The following is a 22,692-nucleotide window of genomic DNA, read 5'->3' as shown; positions in this document are numbered from 1 at the left end:
AACATGTTCCGAAATTGTCGTAGTTCGCTTTCGCATACGGCCAAATACGAAAGTTATGTGTTCTATTTCGGGCAGGTTGAAGCCAAAAACGGCAACGAAAAAAAAACACACACACACCTAGCACAATAAGGTCTCGTTCGGCTTAGGTACGGCGTGCCTGTGGTGGCCAGCTGATGCCAGCGCCCGGCAATAGACGAAGAAGTTTTATTTGGCGCTAGGGGGTTATGGGAGAGGTGGGGCTAAAAATTCTACGACAATCAACAAAAGCACTTTTGCGCGGGTTGATGGGCACCGTCCGCTGCATCGATCGAACAGTTGCCGAAGCCTTTCGAGTAGAATGTACGTACCTCGTAGCACTTGCGAGCAAACGTCGCACGGTGTGATCTTTTTGTAGGTGTACTCCTGTAGATTGTGATTATCGGTGCCATCGAAGCGGATTTGTGCTCCATTACCGCTCTTCCTGCAAGGATGTAGTAAATTACGTTATTAGAGAAGAATTGAAGGAAGAACAGACCGGTTGCTAAACCGTACGGCTGCATACGTGCAAGTAGACACTCAGTTGGAAAATAAAAAAGAAATATGTGATAACTGATGGCGCAGAACGTAGGCCAAAAATAGATACATCGTTAGTGATAGTGTTGAAGACTTAGGGTAATTTAATACATTTCGTCGTATTATTGATTGGGTAAGAAAATCAGACATTTTATCGTAGCTTTGAAGTATCTCCTATCCACAATTGCAATAATGGAAAAAAAACGATTTGGATTTTATAGTTCAGTATTTTGTCAAAACTTCTATCCCACAGCTAGTTGCTGGTTTTGTGCAAGAACTTAGGACGATACATTCTTTGAGTGTAGCTATATTAATGAACATTAGGGGCTACATCTTTATCATTTTGTCCACGTTCAACCGTGAGACAAGAGTATAAAAAAGTAAATATTGTAAATGAAATGGTACATTAGGTTAAAAAGCATTTTGTTCAGCGAAACTGAAGGTAATACTTCAACGCATAAATTAATGTTAGTCAAACAATAGCCACACACACACACACACACACGCACATTTTGTTGCCTGAAGTCTAGCAAACTATACGAAAACTAAGGAAAAGCAGTAAAAATATCATCGTAATTGTTCTATAGGCGAGATTGAAGCAAATCTATCGGGATTGACTAGATAATGTTCAAATCTAAAATAAATCGAGTAAACAGTTAACTGTTTTTTAAATTGTTTTTTCTCCTATTCTCTAATACACTTGATACTATAGAATCTCTTCGATACGACTTTAAGGAGCTTTTACGCAAATGCAACTACTATCATATATGTTCTGATTGAGCTGTTAACTGAGGAGAAGTGTAGCATCTTCATTATTGTGTACGCCTAATTTAAACAGAGGATTCTGCGGCTCTGTGCTACTACTAGTCGTAAAGGAATAAATAAACAGGGATTAAAACGTATGCATAATTCCAATAGGTGATTATACGATATGGTAATATATAATAGATATATATGCTATCTCCTTAATATTACACGTGGAGCACACACTACGACAGTAAATGCAATACTTATATACGTTTATACAGCAGAGTATATTGTTTATATATGATTTTGTTGTTTTTTGTTGTTGTTGTATGTTGTTACCTCATAGTCAACACCGTAGACACTGCATGGTACATTTGATTGGTTTTGGTACTAATTGTGTGTTACCGAATTGCAAAAGTAATAGGAAGGCAATAAAGAAATCAAATGAAAGTTTTTATTAACAGTTTTCGCATACGCATGAGGCAGCGTTAAGGCTCTAGACAGCAGGGCAGTGCCTAAGCTGGGAAAACGGGATGTTTTGCACAAGATTTTGAAGTTTATAGCAGGAAAAAATACATTGCGGTCGGTTGGGGCGATTCGAATGCGACTGTATAGCTAAGCTTATCATCATACGCATGAATGTTAAAACCGATAATTGGGCTAATGCAAATTCCCTATCCTTTGGACATGTTCAACATCATATTTAAGGTTAAGATAGTCAAATAACTAATATAGTACAATTCACAATTGAGGTAAGGCTTTTAAAGCAAGAAAGAGATGATCTTTCTGTGTCTTCCTTTGGAAGTAAAAATATGTTTTGATATTATAAATTATTGGCTTGGCTTAAATTTATCAACTATCCAGGAAATACTTGTTACGAGAGGACGCATCCGTTTTCAATCACAATAGCGCATCCGTAACACAGTCACCGAAGATCTATCTTATAATGCGTTATAAAATTGGCTTCAAGGTAACTCTTTGATAATGAAGTAATACACGCTCATTACATGTTTGCGTAGCATGATTTTGATGTGTAACAAGATTTTAATATATATTATTAAAATCAGTTCCGTTTGCAAGGAAAAATGAAAACATGCCATTGGCCTAGTTGAAATAATTCACCTAATAATGGCAGTGATTCACACCTAACAATCGAAGCAAAAAGCCATGAAATGTTCCCTCATTCCTTTCATTGTTCACAATAAAGTGATCACGAAAGCGAGCAGAAAAAGAAAAAAAAACACACACACACACGAAACAAAATGTTAACGACAACGGCAAAACGCTGCCAATAGCGGCGCCATTGCTGTTGCGATCAAAAGCGAGTCGAAGCAGTTAATTCACGTGTAGCGGCAGCGTGTAGATGAAAATTATGCCCCACGCTGGCACCAGATCGTGCTAGAGGGTCTGTACAGGCAACAACGGTCCATGTTGAGCTCATCCTTATTTTTCCTCCCGCAACACTCATGAAAATGTCGTGTAGCCGTTTCGAATAGAAAAGCAAGGTTATACGCCCGGGTGTTTTTTTTTTCTTCTCCTGCCTTTTCCTACACTAACACGTTATCATTTGTGATGAAAGCGGATGATGATGCCCTGCAGACAGTCGCATTCTTGAAAGACCGTGGCACTACAACCATTTGCTCACGCCTGCCTGAAATGGGCCGGTGTTTGGAGGTTGAGATGTGTGGCGAGGTATGGGTGAGGTCTCTTTGCCTAATGGATGGTTCCCGGTAATGAACCTGGGCCGCCGTGGATGCCTGGATGGATTGAATGGAGGTGTCGGAGGTGATGGAGACACGAGTGCCGAGAGCGGGAACATGGGAAAGCGCGCGCAGCAGAGATTAAGGCGGGGTAGGGTTCCCGCTATTTTAAAAGCGTGAGCGGTGTTGTGCGGCGAAAAGGTACATTATAAAGGATTGTGGAAAGCCCCTTCCGCTTGGGCCAGGGCGTGAGTAATTCGCGCAGAAGAAAATGGAAAAGTCATCGGTGAGAAAAGTTAAGGCGTGGTGAAGATAAGGGTAAAAATGGACCATGGGAAGGCAGGGGCGAAGAAAGAGTAAAACAAAACGTTAAGCGAACATAAAGCGGGCGATAAATGCGAAGAAAGGCTTGAAACTTAAGATATTGCAACGGTTCGGTGGGGCAAAATGAGCCAAGAACAGTAGATGGAGTGGGATGGAAAGGGAGCAAACTAAAGAAACAAAACAACAAGGAAAATAGGGAGAACAGGGATCATTCAAACGCTACAGTAACCAGAGGGAGGTTATAGAGAGCGAGTGGGGGAGGGGGAAGAAAGAGAGAGATAAAGTTAAAAAAAAACAGTTCCACTTACCTATCGTTCGCCGAACCTGCCGGTTTCAGGCTACGGAACGCTTTTAGCCACTTAGTCTTCATTGAGGAAGAACTAGAAGAAGACATTTTACGTTCACCGCGAGGTGAACCAGGATCTATTCTACCCAAAAATAATTCTTTCTGTAACGAGAGTACGCAAAGTAGAAAGAGGAAGAAAGGAAGATAAAAGAGAAGAAAACAGTGAAATTACAGATAGACTATTCTAGTTCGGTGTAATATTAAGTATTTGCTGTCGGTGTAATGCAATTTTTTGCTCAAATCTATCCCGATACCAATCACAGCGTATGTGAGTGTGTGTGTGTGTGTGTGTGTGTATTTATTTGTGGTATGTGTATGTGTTGTAAAGATTTTGTTCAGTACTACATCCATAATCGCTATGCGTTGCTATAGTAACTCGATTCAAGGTAGTTAGAAATGTATCCACTAATAGCTAAACAGAAAGCTAAAGGAGTCTATTCAAATGGAATCGAAACATTCGGTAGCAGTAATATAGCTTATAGTATTAGTAAAGGTGTAAAAGTAGGCAGTAAGTATAACTAATTGTAAATAAGTAAAACACAACCGAAAAATGCCAAGGCCATCAACGTCTGCTATGAGCTAAATACCTATCGATTCACTAGAATAAATAAAAAAACAGTACAAATCTACACCTAGATTGCGGCAACGCGTAGTAGAGTGGCAGTAGTTGAAGCAGTAGTATGTTATTGCTACGAAATGGATTGCATCCAATCAGGTGGTTGAAGTGGGCAAACAGCAGCTGTAGCATCTCGGCTTTCTTCGCCTTCTGAAGCAGTGCAACGTGCTGCCCATGTGTGTAATAGAGAGAAAGAGAGAGAGAAAGATAGTGCAGCCGGCGCAACTATTATGGTTCTAGTTTATTCAGGTCAAGAGCTCTATCCGATCTGTGAAGCTGGCAGCACACGACGTCCCCGGTGGTAGGTCGCGATACACATCTCGTGATCGTATAAGCAGCCCTGGCAGTCCCATTGCAAACAATTCCCGCCCATTTCCCGCCCATACGGTGCCGCCTGCAGGAATGGTTTGTGTGAGAAGCTTTCATGCGTGATGTTCTTCAAAATGAATGCTCTAATAAATCATACCGAGCGTCGCAAAAGAAAAAAAAAAACGCTGGGAAGCAATGTCGAGTGCTTTCGGGTGCCCATCTTCCTCGGGGTCAACATTTATAAACTAGCACTCGTACACACATACACACGAACGTCTGTGCGGGGATGCACGAGCCTGGTTGGTTGACGCGGTAAACGAAGGCAGAAACTCAAACAAATTTCCACATTTCTCACTCCAGCGCAGTAAGCGTTGTGGCCTAGGCTGACACACCGCGTGCGGATTGAGGCGGGTGGGTGCCGCAAACCGTGTGTTCTCGACTTTTATCGACTCCAGCGCCTGCGAGCCCGGTTCCCAGGCGCTATCAAAAAGCGAACTTCTGCCCGTAAGATATTACCGTGGCTTGAAAGCATCTCGGACAGCGCCCGTCCGCGGGACGCGTAGGAGAAGGGTCCGATGGAAGGGATAATATACCTACCGGCTCTATCTATTCAGCAAAGTGGACGACCCTTTGAATGCAGATCGACCTTGCTGAGGTTGACCGCAAAGGGAACATTTTTTTCCACTTTTTTTCCACTCCAGCATCCTCTAAGCGCGTCCCACCGGCAGGGGTTGGTTCCTAATGCGAACGAACCACACTGGCGCGCTCTACTTGTCGATTCTTTGTGTCGCTAACGAACCGGACTACTTATGGGTCCCTAATGCTTACCAGCTGGCACTGAATTGGTAAGGCCTGCGATGCCTCCCACGCACGGACCATGCGCCAAAGCGGATGGCAACGCACACGTTCCAGCTGAATGTGTGTGTAAGTGTGTGTGGGCCTTGAATGTTTTCATTGGGCAGGTGTTAGAACACACAAAAGCTCTCGAAACCGGAGAAGCGCCTTTGATTGAAGCCTGTTGCTGATAGGAGGTTGTATGTTGGGTGAATTGAGAACAAAGAGAGAAAAAAAAAAGCTTCCAACAAATGACACTTGGCTCAAGCACGAAAGCGTTCAACGGCCGGATGATGCTCGGAAACTCGAAAGTCATTGTCAGTCAATGGTTTCTTTTGCCCGAAGAGCTGTTAATTATATTGATCCTTCCCTTGTCACCAGAAGCGGAAACAATCCGTGTTTCTGTGCTGGATTCCTTCCTGTCTTCGGTTACTGCGCTCGAGAACCACTCATCCTGGAGGGTGTGAAAGATCATTAAACTATTGAAAGCGAAATCATAGCATGACAAATAACGAAGCACATGCGTATAATGACGCTGACTGGCAAAACAGTTTGTCGATAGCTGTGGTTTGTAACGTAACGAAAAAGGTTCGAAAATATCTGGTTCACTGATCATTATTGCGGTTAGAGTTTATGTTCAAGATCATGATACTGAATGTTTTACTGATTGTAAATGATGTATTTTTGTGTAGGTCTTATGCCGCTTATGAAAAAAAAATCAAATTTATTTCCTCAAAGATGCAATAAATGAGAAAAATCTCATCTGGAGAATCTGTTTTTAGTAATAGTTCAATTACTAAGTTGAATTACACAGAATAGAAATTAATTCCGATATTTTCAATATTCGGTGCAATTATTAGTCAAAACTTAAATGGTTCTTTATTCCATTCCATAGTTCAACCGAAAAAAAAATAAAATACGGAATGCATCATTGCCATAATATCGAGAATGGCAATTGCAGATAGCGTAAGCAAAGGTGAAAGTACATACTTATTGTGAACGAATTGGGGCACAATATTGAATATTCTCCTGAAGGTTTTGTTATGGCTCTAATTGTTTTACTCAGAAGAACCTATAATTTATGATTTTGTTGTTTTTATTCCACTAGTAGAAGGAAATTCGGTGCGTATGTTGAATAGGATACTTAATTGTGGTATGTTTGCTGATTAGGAAAAGATATTACCTTTCCCTATAGCAAAGTCCTAAAATAAACCAGCCATAATTAATGTTAAACATTGGGGGTTTTACGATTCTAGCCCTTTTTTATATTAAGTTTGACATGTCATGTCATGTTGACATCATGTCAATATTCCATACAAAACACACAAAAAATTAGCTTCAGATTTTCAGCCTAGATTATTGCAGCCTAAAACATATGTAAACAAACGCAAGCTTCATTAGGTTAGCTAATAAATGTTTCAATGTTTTGGCTGAAGCAAAAGCGTTTTGTAAATGAATTTAAATAAATGAATACCCATACACACAAAAGTTTTGTCGAGGAATGTCAAAAACTATTTGATTGGATGTTTTTGAATCTACAAAAATGTACTTTAACACATTTAACCCAAGTAAAAAAAACGATTTTAAAATGCTTTTTTTAGCCCTAATGGTGAAATCCGATATGGCGGAACATAAATGAAATTTTAGCTTTCTGGCTAAATTATAGTTTTAGTAAAGTTGCACTTATTACAAATTCTGTTTATGTTGTGCAAAACACTACGCTTGCAGGTAGTGAATGCGACATCATTTCATGACACTTATAAGAAATTAAAAAGAAATCTTACAAATGATCGAGTGCAATCAATTGAAAAGAAAATCCTACAGCATTTGCCTCTTCAATAAATGTCATTAAGATATTTTGTTCGTTTCTAAGAAATGTGCGTTTTTTTGTAAATTTTATAAACAATCATCTGACTACGTATGTTTCAATAGCTATACAGATAGTCTCCGTGATACGCGGTACTAATAATTTCTCTTAAGATCGAACTCTAAAAAATATACAAAAAGGTTTAAAATTGTAATATTAATTCAGAATCAAATGGAGTAATTGATTAGTGGCTAAAATCACCTATTATATACAAAATTAGCAACATTTTTTGCTGGAAACTGCGTGATTTAACTTACACTGATATTCTAGATACGCGGATTCTTCCCTGTTCGCATTAATAGCATATCTCGAGGACAACCTGTTTATCTAAGCATTTATGTATGAAAGTTAAGAACAGCAGTTTGAGGACTTATTTAATGCTATAGGAATGATTCAAAATTTCATTCTTGAACAAATAAAAATAAAACTAATTCACCACATCTTACAACTTTATACTATCGTAAATTCAATTTTGCCAAAGCATAACATTAATAAAAATGAAAATCATTAGCAAACATAAGCCAACAATTAAACATCCCAGTTTATATAAGCGCTGCTAAAAATCCATATCACTTACTGTCGTAATCACATTTTCTACCATCTTTTCAGAGAGCTTCATCATGTTGCTGGCAAGCTTCTTAGTGCTACAAGAGACGTCTTGCAAGTACCTGACTTATAATTGGGCTTTCAGCGAATTCAAGCTGCCAGTATTTCGCTTGAGCGCGAAATATAACCCAATTATAGTGAAGTTATTAACTCCCCAGTTACGCCGAACGCAACGGGTACCCAGCCTTGTAACTTTATTTCAGACTGGCACTTGAATCGCAATTGACCTAAATTGAATGGTAAAATTTCTGTGGAATTATCCCCAGTGGTCATTGGTAGTGTTCGAATGAGGATAACATTTTGTTCTACTGCGAATAGATTCCTTCGTAAAAGGTTACTATTACAATTAAGTTTGGGTTCGTCGGATACGGTAAAATAGGTAACGTACCAGTCGAATAATTGGCAGCTCAGATGAATATGGTGTTTTGTTTGGAATATCCATGCGCTGCCCAAAAAGATTTAACCATGCAATTGAAATGGGAAAAAAATAACGCAAACAACTCAAAATATCTACTGTAATGCGTAATGCATGCTGTAGGTTATTATTACCGTTCAGCAAACGCGACTTAGTAAGGTCATTTTTTAAATTATCTTTTATGATTTTTGACAGTACAGTGAAACTTGGATCAACGATGTAGAATAAATGTGTAAACAAATCAAATCTACATTTTAAAGTTTTTATTAGCAACGATTGTATATTTTTTAAATTTTATCAGAAACAATTGAAAAAATGGCAAATTTGTTGACACTAATTAATTAGCACCGAATAAGAATGTCATATTTTTAGTCATTGCAGCATCCTATTTAGTATTTAGTATTTAGAAGCAAATCCAGTCGCCGTCGGGTTTGATCTATCACATCAGTGCACAGTGGGCAACGACCAAACAAACGCCGAGATGAAAATCAATTCCTCATACTACTTTAGCAATTTTTCTTCATTCAAAATCGCTTTCGCTCTTTTAAGAAAAAGATAAATAATTATTGGGGTCGGATGGTCGCAGCTAGTCGCAGCGCAACGACTAAAGGTAGGAAAAATGTTGATCTTTCATATTATGTACGTCTATAAGTCACGACTGAAAACGAGTCCAATCAGGAAAAAATCACTCTCAAAGATGAAAATATAAAACTTTTTAGAAATTCTGTTTGGTTTTTGATCATTTATGAATTTTGAAAACAAATTTTTGACAATTATTTAGACATAAAATAAAAGAATGTAGAAAACCCACCACACCCACAAGGGCACATTGATTTTCAAAATCTGACCATTATTTATTAAAATAGCTCTAATTTTTATTTGGAAAAAATAGCTCTAATTTTGACCAAAAGCACAAATTTTGTACTTTGATGGCCTATACCTCCTATATTTGTGAATTTAGGATAAAAACGTGAAATATTGTGGTTTTAACTAAGTTAAAGTACCTGTTTTGAGAAAATGTAATTGTAAACACAATCATACATACATACTTAAGAGTGATTGAAGAAAGATAAGCCCGCATAAGCGTACTAAGATCGAAAGATAGAAATACCCCCAAACGGAGCCGGTTATTTTGGGGAAGTACATCGTATTTCAACTATACTGTATTAAATAGACATTTTCCTTCTTGCTGCTAAATTCATGGGAAAATATCTGCACTATTAGCAAATTACATCACTATTATAAACATGCTTATACTTTTATATACTTTTGTAAAAAAGTAACGCAACGAACGCGATCCTACCATTTTCATTTTGTTTGATTATCATCATTTTAACGATCCCTACCATCTTTACTGTACATCCATGTTTCACTGCACAATACAAAATATAAATAATTTGATATCCGTTCTCAAAGCTGGAACGATGTAAGCTTGCGCGGATCAAATCCTTTCTTACATGAAAAATCGACTGAATCCAATAAATTTGACCATTCATTTTTTTTATTCTATTTGCAACCGTCGTAAGCGTGATAGCAAAAGTAAATGCTTCATCGTAGGAATGAACGATCGAACGAGCGAGCGAATGTCATAACAAACGAAACGAAACAAAAAAGCAGAGCCGAAAAGCAAAGAGAAAAAAATGGATCAGAAAACAGAACCGAACACCTAATGAAAACTAATTTACCAATCCGCAAGTGCTGAAGTGCATCCTGCAATCGTAAGATGCCAGGAGCGTGAAACAATCGCATAGTGTGCAGAGAGCGCTGCAAAAGACAAAGGACCCTGCAGCGGGCTGTGACCGGGTTATGCCCGGGCAAGCGTTAGCAGCGTTCGCAGCGCAACCGGCAAAGGGACGGAGGGCGACCGTAGTGCCGCGTGCTGGATACTGGGTGGCCGACGTCAACAGCGGCTCCAGCGCAGCCCATTCGCTGGGTCCATTTGCTGGCCGTTCGTCGCTTCCAGGGCGTTTCAGGCGCGGAGACGCGGAAAGGCAACGGACACCCGTGGGCGCTCAGCCCAGCAATAGATGTATAGGTAAGCACCGTACCCTGTGCGCAGGCTAATGGTGTGTATGTAAGTTTGATCATCGATTTTGTGCACATCGCCCCCCCCCCCACGATTTCGACCCGCATTCGACCGTAACCACGGATGCATCACCAGAACACAAGACATGTAGCAGGGACGAGAGAGAAATAGATAAAGAGTGATTTAGTGCAGATAGTATACAGCGGGCGGCAGCAGCAAGCCTGTGAGGGTGATGGTGGCTGGGATGGTGTAACGAACATAATAAAAGAGGAAAAACATACAACAACAAACAGCCTAGCAGCGACAACAGGCAGAGAGACACATGTGAGAGAAAAAGAAAAAAAAGAACAATAGAAAAAGGGAGAGAGAAAGAGAGAGAGAAAAGAAGGCAGAACAAAGACACATAATTGAAGACTAGCGAACAAGAACTAGATGAAGATAAAAAACAATGGAATCAATCGCGACAGGGCCGGCCGCCCGATGGGTGGCGGCTGCTGTAGCGTGAAGTGAACGAAATTCAATCTAGCGATGGTAGAACAGCACCATGCCAAGAACAATAGAGCAACACAATTGCACGGCAGGATGGAGGATGCGTGCAAGTAGAAACAGAAAGAGAGAGAGAGAGAGAGAGAGAGCGCGAGACATGGCCAGAAAATCGAATCGATCGAATCGAACATTCGAGGATAAGGACGTACAAAGAAGTGGAAAAAACAAACGTTTGTGTAACGTGTGTAAGTGTGTGCGAGGGGAGAAACTTACAACACGATAACGGATCGCTATCAAGCCCATTTGGAAGCGACACAAAGCAAACGATAAACACCCCCGGCAACCCGTGCTACCAGTGGACCCCCTCTTGGAAAACGGGTCTGGGTTCGAGGTCCGGGTCAGCTACAGAATCATGCGTAGTTTTGTTTGCATGAAGCCGGGCTCCGCGTCGTTTGTCTCTCTCCGCACGCTGCACAGGATGGGGTTTTGATTTTGTTTAACTTTCTGATTGTGGAGCAAACGTCCGCTTGTGTGCGACGTCACGAAAGGTTTCGTGCGCGTGCAGATCTTAGCCTAGCGGGATGGTAGAAATTGTGCCACCAGTCAAGGGTGCAGTGGGCTGCAAAGCAGCTGGAAGTGAGCCTTCTTTTGCGCGCAGAATGCTCCGCTTCATGTTCGCCTCCGACGGATCGACGGGGTGGTGCGATCGCGACGCGAGGTAAACTACACTGTCACTCTCCTGTCACTGCCGTCAGCTGCTGCTGTTGCTGCCTTTTTTGAGCGGTTTTTTTGTGTGTGTGAGCTTTCTGTCATAAGTTTGGTACGGCTTGCAGCCTCAAATATTCCTCGCCCTCTAGGCTGGCAAGATTGGGCAGACTAATAAGTGTGTGTTAGAGAAAGAGAGAGAGAGAGAGAAAGAGCGCGAACAAAATAAAACCAAAGTAAAATAAAATCGAGTAAACGAAGACTTTGTTGACCGTGTACGCGCGCGTGTGTTTGGTTGCGTGGGCTCAGGCAAACACCTTCCCTCCCGAGGGACCGAGGCGCACGTCGATACGGGATGGCTGAGGGGATAATTGATGCTTTTTCATTACACTCACGCACTTGGTTTCGTTTCGCTACTACTACACGGTCCCCTCGCGGCTTGCCTGGGGTACCTGGCCAAACTGTACCTTCCTCGGTTTTGGGTACTTATTTATGGCTTCTTTTCTCACACCTCCGTGGCAAGGGCGGTGCTGTTGCTGCTGCTGCGGTAGGACAGGTTGGCACAGGGCTGGTTTGACGAAGCTGTATCGCGTCCGCTGCACTATATCCGATGCTGGATGCTTCAACAATCTCACAGACACACTCACACAAACACACACTGTTAATCAGTCGCTGGTGAAAACACACACTTTACGATCGTACGCGCTGCTTTATCACTGTCACTCGGTCGTTGTTTTCCCCTCCCCCGATAAAAAAGGCATCGGGCTAAGAATGCAAACCAGCAAAAGGGACAGTCCAATATGGATTTTTTGTTGTTTTTGTATTTTAGCCTACACAATAGCTCTTTGGTGACGCTTAAACCGCTAGCAACAATGAGTGTTTACGTTTGTGCACGATTTTGACGATTTTTGCTATCACAATATTTGCTGGAGTTTCGCTTTGCTATGGCACCGTTCTGCCGGGATGATGCTCTCCGGCACCAGCACGCGGTTCTCCCTTCGATTAACAATCGGCAAACACGATGGTGTCGTAAAACGGTCGAGAATATTTGCAATAAATATAACTATCAAACTCCTAACCATATCGTAACAGGGCGCTGCGTTTAAGGTGTTGTTTTGTTGTTTTTTTTTTGTATGTTTTGTGCTAAATATTTTACTTTCAACTGTGCGTATCTACGTATGTATCGGGCATGTCGCCTTGTGTTTGTATAATTATCGTTTTAACAAGACTTCGGCGGCCAGCGAAAGGTCAGTTGTAGGGGGGTTTTGTTTGTTATTCGTCGCCGTTGCCAACGTGGTCGCTGCCAAAAAACAAAAAACAAAGCACTCTCGCATTACACATCCAAACCCGACGGCGCACCGGGTGTTGAAATGGAAGTAAAACTTGTTATTTCCGCGCTCGATGGGCTTATGTATAATACACGTTCATATTCACGCACACTCCAAAAACACACGCACGACGCACACTGTATCGCAGATGCGTTCTCTTACGCGCGAGAAGGCCGTGTCACACGCGCGTGCTTTACACAATATCACAATGATTGTACGTAATCTGGCAAATGGGAAAACAATTTCTCTGTATGTGGTGTGTGTTTTCTTTTCACCCAAAAAGCACATTAACTGCAATTGCAGCTCACATTTGCTGCCTTTGTTTTTGAAGGAAAATATTGTTGTTGTAGAAAGTTTGGAAGAAGCTTCGGTTTACCCGGGGGATCCCGTTGCAACTGTGCTCGCTCACTCACTCACTGCCTGTCAAAAACGGCCTGTTAGTCAGCCCGTTTCGGATGGGGACGTCCTTCGGCGGCCTCTAATCAGCAAGCACCAACCCAACCTGACAGCAGACGTGGCGTTGACACATTCCACGGGACGCAACGGAACGAACGGGAAGCCGTTCGTCCTAAACCTGGCCGACCCTAACCTTGCGCTGGTCGGCGGTGTTGGTTGTGCTGCTGCTTTCTCCTTCGGTCGGTTCGTTTGTGTTGTTATCAGGCGTGAAAAATCATCAGCCCGATCGAGCTGTTTTTCGCCGCTGCACGATGTCTTTGTTGGGGAAAGGCGCCAGCCATGCTTCCCACGCGAGCGCCCAGTCTTCTCGTGTACGTTCTTCGCTCGTGTTCTCGTTCTTCTTTTTTTTTTGTTGGTGTACAGAAACGTTGAGATGCTTCACAGGGCAGAAGGGGTGTCAATGGGTACACCTGGCCGCAGTGTTGCTGAACGATACTCTCGATGGAGAGGAGTGGTTGGTGCACTGTGCAAAGGCAACACTTTAGCCGCAACACACACAAAAGCGCACCCAGTAACAACTGTCCATTCGGGGACCACCGCACTAGCACTGACCGAGCGCGATGTAACTCTCCGGCAGATGGAAGAACTGTTTCCGTTTTTTTTTGGTTATTGGTTGTTGTTGCTCTTCCTGGGCAGACACGGTGTGGGCTCGCTAGCTACTGCAGGCAACGATGGTCCACGGCACAGCGATATGTTGGCGTAATACGGCGGAGGCACTTCACCGACTGGCAAACGTCCGACTTGCACTGCATGTTTCCTGGGCCCGGGGCCCGTCGCGCGTGGGCTGCAGGCTGTGCCCTCACTGGCTGAGAGCTGTAGGGCACACGGTACACACGCTAGGGGCGAGTGAAGTGTAGCCGCGCGTCCGGACAGTGTGGTGTTTCGCCCGCGACCTGGTTACAAATGCGAGCCACTGGGAGCCAAGTCGGAACAGGTGACAGGCCACCACCACCACCACCACCACAACACACAGCAGCGGACAGAAGCAGTACGGAGCTTTCGCTCGGCTCGGTCGGCTCGAAACTGAACCGAACAGGAGCAGAAGCGGTCGGATTTTCGACGTGCACTTCCCTGTGGCGACTGTCGGTGTGCCTGTGGTAGTGCAGGCCTGTCGAAAACCGAGCACTTTTGATGGCCGCATGCGCACTGGCTGGACGCGTTTTCGCGGCGTTTCACCGTTTCAGCTGCGAGAGTGAATAGCATTCCAGCACTGTGTCGTATCGGGACCGAATGCATGGCTACCACTTTCGCCAGCCTCTTCGTGTGTATGTGTGTGTGTGTGTCTGTGTGGGTGTAGTTTGTTTCGGGTACGGACACGTTTTCTGAATGAAACATTCCCGTCCCTGGTTGTGCAATATTGATAAGTAAGCAGCAGGCTAGAAACACGAAAGATAACCCCATCCAATCAACGGAGGCTACCCGGAGCCGGCAGAGCAATGGGCAGCATCAATAGGGGTTGCGCCGCGGTTTCGGCTTTTATCGATGAAGCTTGATGTGGTGGAGCAAATGTTGGGCTTTTTGAGGTAGAAATCAATTTCGGGCAATTTACTAATGGTAGCACTACAAGCACCGTACAACACATCCTTCACGGGAGTGTTTGCAAAGTCTTTCTTTTCCCTTTACCGGAGTAGACAAGACATTAAACCATTCATACAGAGTGGCATTTTCAGGTCTGGATGAAATATGAAATTCGTTTTTTTTTTCTATTTGTTTAGCTAGTAACACCCACACGGCAGCTGCCACGTAATGATCGATGCCTTCGTTATCGTTTGAAATAGACAGGCGTAGCAAATGGAGACGCCTGGTGCTTTACTCGTTTGGTACATACGAGTGGAAATGCGATGCGATAAAAGCTGTTATCAATTTATTAGAGACCTGTTTTGTTATGTAAATGCATAAATAATCATTTTTGAGAGTCATTTTATGTATCCCTCCAAGGAAGTATCCCTATCGTGTACTACTGAATTAAATTTAACATGTAAAGAAGTAATAAAATTGCGCACAAACAACCATTACAAAAGTTCAAATTTAAAGCAATGCCCAGGTCTGTGTATGTGTTTATTTTTGGTTCTCCAATTCCCCGTAGTAAATAGCTCGAAAATAGAGCTTGGCATTGTGTCCCAAAGAAAGCACCCAAAGACAAGCCACAGCTCAAAGCTTCTTCGGTGAAACATTTCATCGTGAAATGTTTCTGAAAGCTTGCTTGGAACTGATAGACAAATCGAATTAGAACTTTTACTTTGGCGCACTATTTATATGTTGTAAACAGATACAAAGCGAATGGAAATTAATGAAGCTGGAGCTACGTTTGCAGCTTGCGAGCTATCTCAACCTACCACCTACTCTAGGCAAAACATATGTTTTAAGCAGATACTTATTTAAATCGTCCAAGAAATGGCTACTGAACTCTTTACAACTGTAATGTGAAACACGGGAGCGAGTAAAATTTGTTACAAAAAAAAGAAAAGACAATACACAATCCTTACCTGGGCGCGGACCGCTGCAAGATGGATCTGTTTGGCCCGTACGTCGAATTTTTTCATCGAGATATCCTCCTGGATCTCGTTCGCCTTACTGTACAGCTGGCCCTCGATGCCTCTGATCTGTGTACGAACTAAAGCGTCTACAGAATCCTACAGAAACGGATGCAAACAAACGGGTAACAGAAGAGAAAAAAGAAACCACAATAAATTTAATTGACGCGCGCGCCTACGGCTACGGTTCAAATTTCAAACCACACAGCTATTGCGAAAAGCGTTTTGTAATATCGGCCAGGCCGGGCCTGAAGGCAAACAGTGGTCTGCTACCACGCAGTGTGATATGCAGAAAATTAGAGCGTCGAACACAGACTAACAAAAAAAATGTTATGAACTGGACTGAACAAGAGCTATTATTAATTAAGCGAAAGAAAAACACGACAATAATACAATCAGAGTAAAAAAACACACACTCCACAGACAAAGGCACGAGTAGCGCGCCTCTCGCACGCGGGCAGCCCCATGTAGTGCAAAGTATAATCAAAACGAAACACAACACGGTGGATCGGAAAACTGGAGAACACTTCGGAGGACGTGGCCCGAGCAAACATGCAGAAAACAACAACAACAGAACGGAACAGAAACAGAACAGATCTCAGCCGGACCAACCTGTAGTTGTTTGATTTGAATTTCTAATTCCTGCGACTCTCGTCTCAGCGCTTCCAGCGAGGGCCGCACCTGGATCGTTGCACCGCGGTCGACGACGAGCTCATCCTTGAACACCGGCAGCATGGGATCCTGCAGAGAAGGGAGAGGGAGAGCAAAAGGCGTAGAGCGTGTCAGCGGGGCGAATAAAAAGTTGTTCCCCCACAGCTCCGGTCAGTCATAATTGTGGGAGTTTCGGTTTCGGATTCCAATTAAGTATGGTTGCATCTGGTTGTGACCCATGCCGACTGCAACCCGCCCGCTTACCCCGCCATAGTCCGGATAATCGTCAGCTCCAGCGTCGGTGGGCGCATTTGCTGACTGCGGTGGTGCAAATGCCTTTCGTGGAATTCGCTGGTTGTTCTGCGGCACCGGAAGCGTGCGGACGAAGTATCCAAGATCGAGTGCCGGCGAAACGTTCTTGCACTGCACTGCCAGCCCATCGTAGCGCTTCGCCTGTTCGGCTGCCTGGAATAGTAGCAAAAGGGAGAAGTGTGGTGAGCGCGGGTTTGTTTGCAGAGAAAGCTGGCAGGACATGGACCAAGAAAACCAGAAGAAAGAGAAAGAGAGAGAGAGAGAGAGAGAGAGAGAGAGAGAGAGAGAGAGAGAGAGAGGTTGACGGTACAGAAAATGGAGACGATGCCGTAAGCAAACTGACACCGTCAGTTGTCAAGCAGAGCGACGGTAAGGCTGGGCGATGGTGTCAATGGCAGTGAAATTCTTCACTTTTGTTTGAAAATTAAACATGTCGCCTTTCCTTACAAGCTGCGCCACTTCTGGGAACGAAGGTAGAATTACCTCAGAAACTTGAAATGAAGGAATGTGGTGCTTCCGCTGCTCCGAGGCTTTGTGTGGCGGAAGTTAAGATGTTACCAAAGTTGATATTAGATTTATTATGAATTTACTCATAACACATTGTTTTTGTGCTTAAAATTTGTTCCTTTTGCAATGGAAACAGATAAAAAACAAGCCAGGAGATACAGTGAATACATAAATCAGGTTTTATTTGATAAGATAATTATGACAAAAAATAATGAGACCGCCAAAACAATTCTATCGATTTGATGAAAAATTGAATCAAAAATGAAAAATTTCAAAACTGACACTCCTGAAAATGAAAAAAAGAGAAAGCTCGATAAGATAATACAGTCCCGAAGACTCATGTTGGAAAACCCCGGATCAGAACAAATTAAATTATTCAATCCTCAATATTGTTTTGCTGTTGTTTCCGCAAAATGTTGACTCTAACACACCTATTTTTGTCTCTAAGGCATCAATTTTTGTCTCTGAGCCAATCGCTTTATTTCCAAAATTCAACGTAATTTCTGAAACATTGGGTCCCAAAATTTCTGAATTCTAGTTCAATACTTAATAATGTCATTGACAGAATTTAAAATAGCACAATTTGTATGTCTATGTGGGAAGTTTTAATGGAGTGAAAAAGTTGGTATGCATTTTCATGTGTAAACAATGGCTTTAGAATTTCGAAAATTTCACTATTTTTTCGTTAAAAACAATCAAATTACACGGTTTCTATATTTTTTATGTGAAGTAAAATTACAATTGTCATAGATCTGCTCAAATGCCTTGTAAAATTACGATGATTCCTATAAGAATCAAAAGTTGATGACTTACAGACAAAAATAGGTGTGTTAGAATGAAACATTGATGCGCACTGTCATAAATTGATGCCTTAGAGCCAACATTTGGTGGCAACGACTGTATCCTGCAACATTTGTTTATCACTTTTTGGTAAGATAATCAGATTCGATGATTATGAGATATTTTTCGGTGCCTAAATTTAGAGTATCTTTAATCTTAACACATTTTTTGAAATAAATAAGATGCTACTTATTTATATATTTTAAAACAAACCCACCTTTCGTTTAAGATCATATTTGAATTATTTATTTATTTAAAAATATCAAAAAAAGTATTGCGAAAATTTTTCGTTTCTGTATGAAGCTTCCTCAGAAAGAAATCACTAAAATTGATCGATCGTTATTTCTGGTCCCTTTCCATTTCATCCAAGTTTCACTGTACCGCCATTATTTGAAGAAAAAAAAAAAGGACGTGCGTAAAGGAATGTTTTAAAGTATTTGAAACAGAATTATGTTTTTTTTCTCCCTTGCAAACTTCATCTCGTTACGAGCATAACGTGAAGAAATCGTACACGCCGTACAGGGACTTAGAAGCCATCGTCGCGAATGCTGCGTCGTAGGCTGACGGTAATTGGCAAGAGTTTTATCAGGGAATTTAACGACTTCCGAGTGCGCTATCGTTCGGGAGGATCGACAAACGATTTTCACACTATGTAATGTTAATGGAACGGCAAAATTTGTTCCATGCCCATGGGCAACGACGTTTGGCATCGAGGGGACGACCGTTGCTTCGCAATCCGCTCACGTGTTGGTGACAGTGTGTGTGTGTGTTTCTGGTGGTTCTACGAACGATCCACGAGCCGGTCGCACATCAATCGAAACAGGAAAGTATTTGCCCGCTCGCCAAAACTATCGCTCACTGTCGGCGCTGGTGATCTGAAGCACAACTTTCTTTACAAGTGACAAATATTGATACTGAAATTTAATTGGATTTTTCATTGCACTTTGCTACCACGTTCGGGCACGTGGCAGCGTGAAACAATCGCAGCGCAAAGCGGCAAAATTGATGGAATCATTTCATTCCCCGTTCCTCCATTTTGCTTCATAATAAACTGCGCGGAAATTTAGCTTCCCTTCAGATACATTTTTCAACAACTGCTGGGTGGTTCATTAAAGTCGGAAATGGCTTGGAGGATGAGATCGGTGATACAGTTAAATTTCACCCGTTCTGTGCTGGTAATTTGGCCGGGGCGGTAGCAGGTGAATAATACAAATAGAATTCTCATTAGCGATTCCATGTTTTTGTTCCGTCACTCATTAATTACCCAGTGCGCTTTTAACGATCGTTACGATCTCTCGGCGAACGCACAGAGGGAGAAAGAGAGTGAAAAAAACAAAAACCAAGTCTGGAATGAATGCCACAATCGCCCGGCTTCCATGAAGTACGCGTACCGGCGTACGGCGGTACAAAAACACATTCACCAGATTTGTAAAGTATCCTTTTACAACTTCGGCCCGCTTTGGCCGTAGAGTTAGTGGGGCTTCAGCGTATCCGTAAACGGTGCAGAAAGGGTGAAAATTAATATTTTATTTTCACGCTACATGCCCAACCAGCTGCTGAAATGTGTTTTTTATGTATCATTTTTTTATGCCGTAGTATAGATGGAGCAATTTTGATTGAAACACCAACTTGAAACGATGCAGACGAAACTATGAAAGACTTTTGTTGAGTTGTTTACTGCTCGATCTAGAAAAAAGGTAGCGCCGTCTACAGTATCCCTCGCTGTCCAATGTAACATTATTAGTTGAGAGACGCAACTAATGGATCATTGACTAAATTAGTATCGCGTCGATGCTGCGAACGATAGCGCTTACCGGTGTGTAAAGCTATGAACGGAAGAGCAGATACCAACGAGATACAGCTACATCCATCGCATCCTAGCTGGATCAATCCGTGAGGAACAAGCTGAATAAAGCACCGCGACCACCATAAAGCAACGCAGGTTCTTGCATATTTGATTAGCCCGAGTACGTTTGCACACCATCAACATCAAAGAAAGATGGCGATAGGTAGAGCATAGCGCTCCGTACAATATCTATGCAAAACAGCGCCGGAGCGTTTGAATGAGATGAATTGCAGGCTCGTGTTGTAAAACCGTTTCACGAACGCCTGGGGTTTTGTAAGTCTTTTATCGTTGGATTCCGTTATGCCTTATTAATGAGTTTTCATTGAGAAAATTGCCCTTAAAAGGGCTCGACGTGGTTAATCTGCTTATAACAGTTGTGGGGGTGCCAATCGCCTCTGCTCGTGCTAGAGATTGGTGGCACCATAGCTGTGAATGAACAATGAGTTTGAAGTGCGTTATTCAATTTTAAGATTGGGGACCTAAGAATTTATGTAAATATTTTACACCGCATAACTTTTAATTGCTTTTATCTGAGATCTACGTCTGGTTGCAGTAGAATGCGATTTTATTATAACTTTTCTTTATCAGTGCGAGGTAAAACAATTTGATAGTTAGTAGCTCACTGTCTCATAAAATAGGTAAACGTTAGCTAAGTTAGTGAAAGCTGTTAGTTTGCTTAGGAATTAGATGAAGCACACAGTCGTACGACCTAGCAACCTGTCCATCAATAATTCAATGGAAGAATGTTCAGTAGAAAACTTCAAATATACTTGAGCTTAATTTTTTCAGATTGAAAAAAGCTAGGCTGAATATCCGAGGCTAGTTTTACATGTGGTTCTTAACCAGTGTTGAGATTTCAGCTGTTAACTGTAAAATCCATATAAAAAATTACTACAATAATGAAAGTCCCTTGTGGTGTATTGTTTTTTTTTATAATCTTATTTAATTTAGCGATTCAAAGCGTTTGTTTGCTGTGTCTTTAACAGGAGTATGATCGGGTTTTTTAAAGGTGAAACGTTTCAGAGATCCTATCAGATTTTTCCCAATAATTTCGAAATTAGCCGACCTGGCCGTGACACTCTATCCCCTTGCTAGATGTTAGAAGGGGACTCTTTTTTTAAGATATTCTGTGAATTAATTGCTATGATATTCATATTATAGACAGGAAGTTGCCGTAGAATTTCTAGTCCCTTTCACATAGTAAAAAAAAGGATCTGTCGAGATTAAAAAAATGAATGGCTAAATTTCAATTCTACTTCTTCGTTAAACTCCCTCACGTATCTACAGTGTTCGGCAAAATAAAGTGCCCGCTACTTACAATTTTCCTTTTTTTCATTTTCTCGTGTAAAATGAAGTTATTGCACTGCTTAATTTTTTTTAAATATTTTATAATATGCTTGTGAATAATAGGAATTGAAAACTAAAACATGTTCCTATAGGCCAACATCCCAACACACAAAATCAATTAAAAAATATATATTCAATTCATATACAATAAAGCACCTGTAGTAATATACAAACAAACAAATAAATTTTAATTTAAGCTCTCGATAATGCTTGAGAAGAACCAGATGCAAAAACTAGATGAAAAACTAGATAAAACTTAAAAAATTAAAAACAAAATCACGACAAAGATCCTCAAATAAGTCTAGATTGCCAGAGAAATGCATATAAATTATTAGATTGGTGTTATATTTGTTTAAAAAAAATATATTCTTCAGTACGATTAATGTAGGCACTTTATTTTTTAAGAGTGATTTTGATCAATCATGGAAAAAAATATTTGTGCTTGAAGCAAACTTCTCATTTTTGCCATGGTTTAGAACTGCACATTCATAAGCATATAACGAATAATGTTTCAGAAACTAAAGCATGATAATTTCATTTTTCACGAAAAATATGGAAATAGTGTAAAATTGTGAGTAGTGGGCACTTTTTTTTGCTGACAACTGTGTAGTATGTTAGTTTCCTTTCATTTCGAGTTAGTTCGAATAACATTTTTCATGCATTATCCATTCCATTCAAATACTATTCTTTTTCGTAAAACTGCACCACACTGCGTCTTTTGAAATTTAAACCAAACACTGATGCTATCAAAATATTGATTGAAAGTAAAATGAAAAATTCATTGTATGAGATTGTTTTTTAGTCAAAACACCTACCCAATGATAAATCTAATGCCAATCGCAATTAAGCGCAGACGTGCGGTTCGCTCACATAAACAACCAACTGTTGGCAATATTCGCTATATTTCAAAGTGTCTACGTGTAATGTGCTCGTGCGGGGTATTTGCGCGGTGTCAACATTAACCAAGCGTGAACCTTTTCCCCGCCTGCAGTCTGCGAGTTCCTTATGTTTTATTAATGAACTTATCTCACCCGGTGCTCGGTGGCAGCAGCCGCGCGTATCAACGTGTAAGCGGGTGGCGAGAGAAATGTTTCGCTCCCGCTCAAGCCATTGACACCGGGTCCCGCTCAACAATGGGCGATAAAATATTCAAAATCAACACACATCCCATTTAGATCCCAAATTTTTGGTAATACCTGCATGAGCTTCTTGGCGTACGTCGTTGCGCTCGTTGATTGGTTTAAGCAATTTTTAGATCAATAGGAATCGATTAACGCTGAACCGAAAATAAACGTGATTGAGCAAAGCGAAAAATAATGTAACAAGGTTGGATTTCTT

At 41.5% G+C, this 22,692-nt stretch overlaps 1 protein-coding gene across 1 annotated transcript in view; it reads right to left on the bottom strand.

The window, feature by feature from the left end:
* Positions 1-22,692, bottom strand: part of LOC120961063 (uncharacterized) — an 82,162-nt gene that overhangs the window by 26,137 nt on the left and 33,333 nt on the right. Inside the window, 6 exon segments of the mRNA XM_040384668.2 lie at positions 348-460; positions 1,639-1,689; positions 3,632-3,771; positions 15,804-15,950; positions 16,464-16,592; positions 16,767-16,967. Of these exon segments, the coding sequence (XP_040240602.2) occupies positions 348-460; positions 1,639-1,689; positions 3,632-3,771; positions 15,804-15,950; positions 16,464-16,592; positions 16,767-16,967 (781 nt within the window).

Source organism: Anopheles coluzzii, chromosome 2 (genome assembly GCF_943734685.1).
Source record: "Anopheles coluzzii chromosome 2, AcolN3, whole genome shotgun sequence".
NCBI classification, from domain to species: Eukaryota; Metazoa; Arthropoda; class Insecta; order Diptera; family Culicidae; genus Anopheles; species Anopheles coluzzii.
Note: the sequence above shows the minus strand (reverse complement) of the source record. Positions and strands in the feature narration are given on the sequence as shown.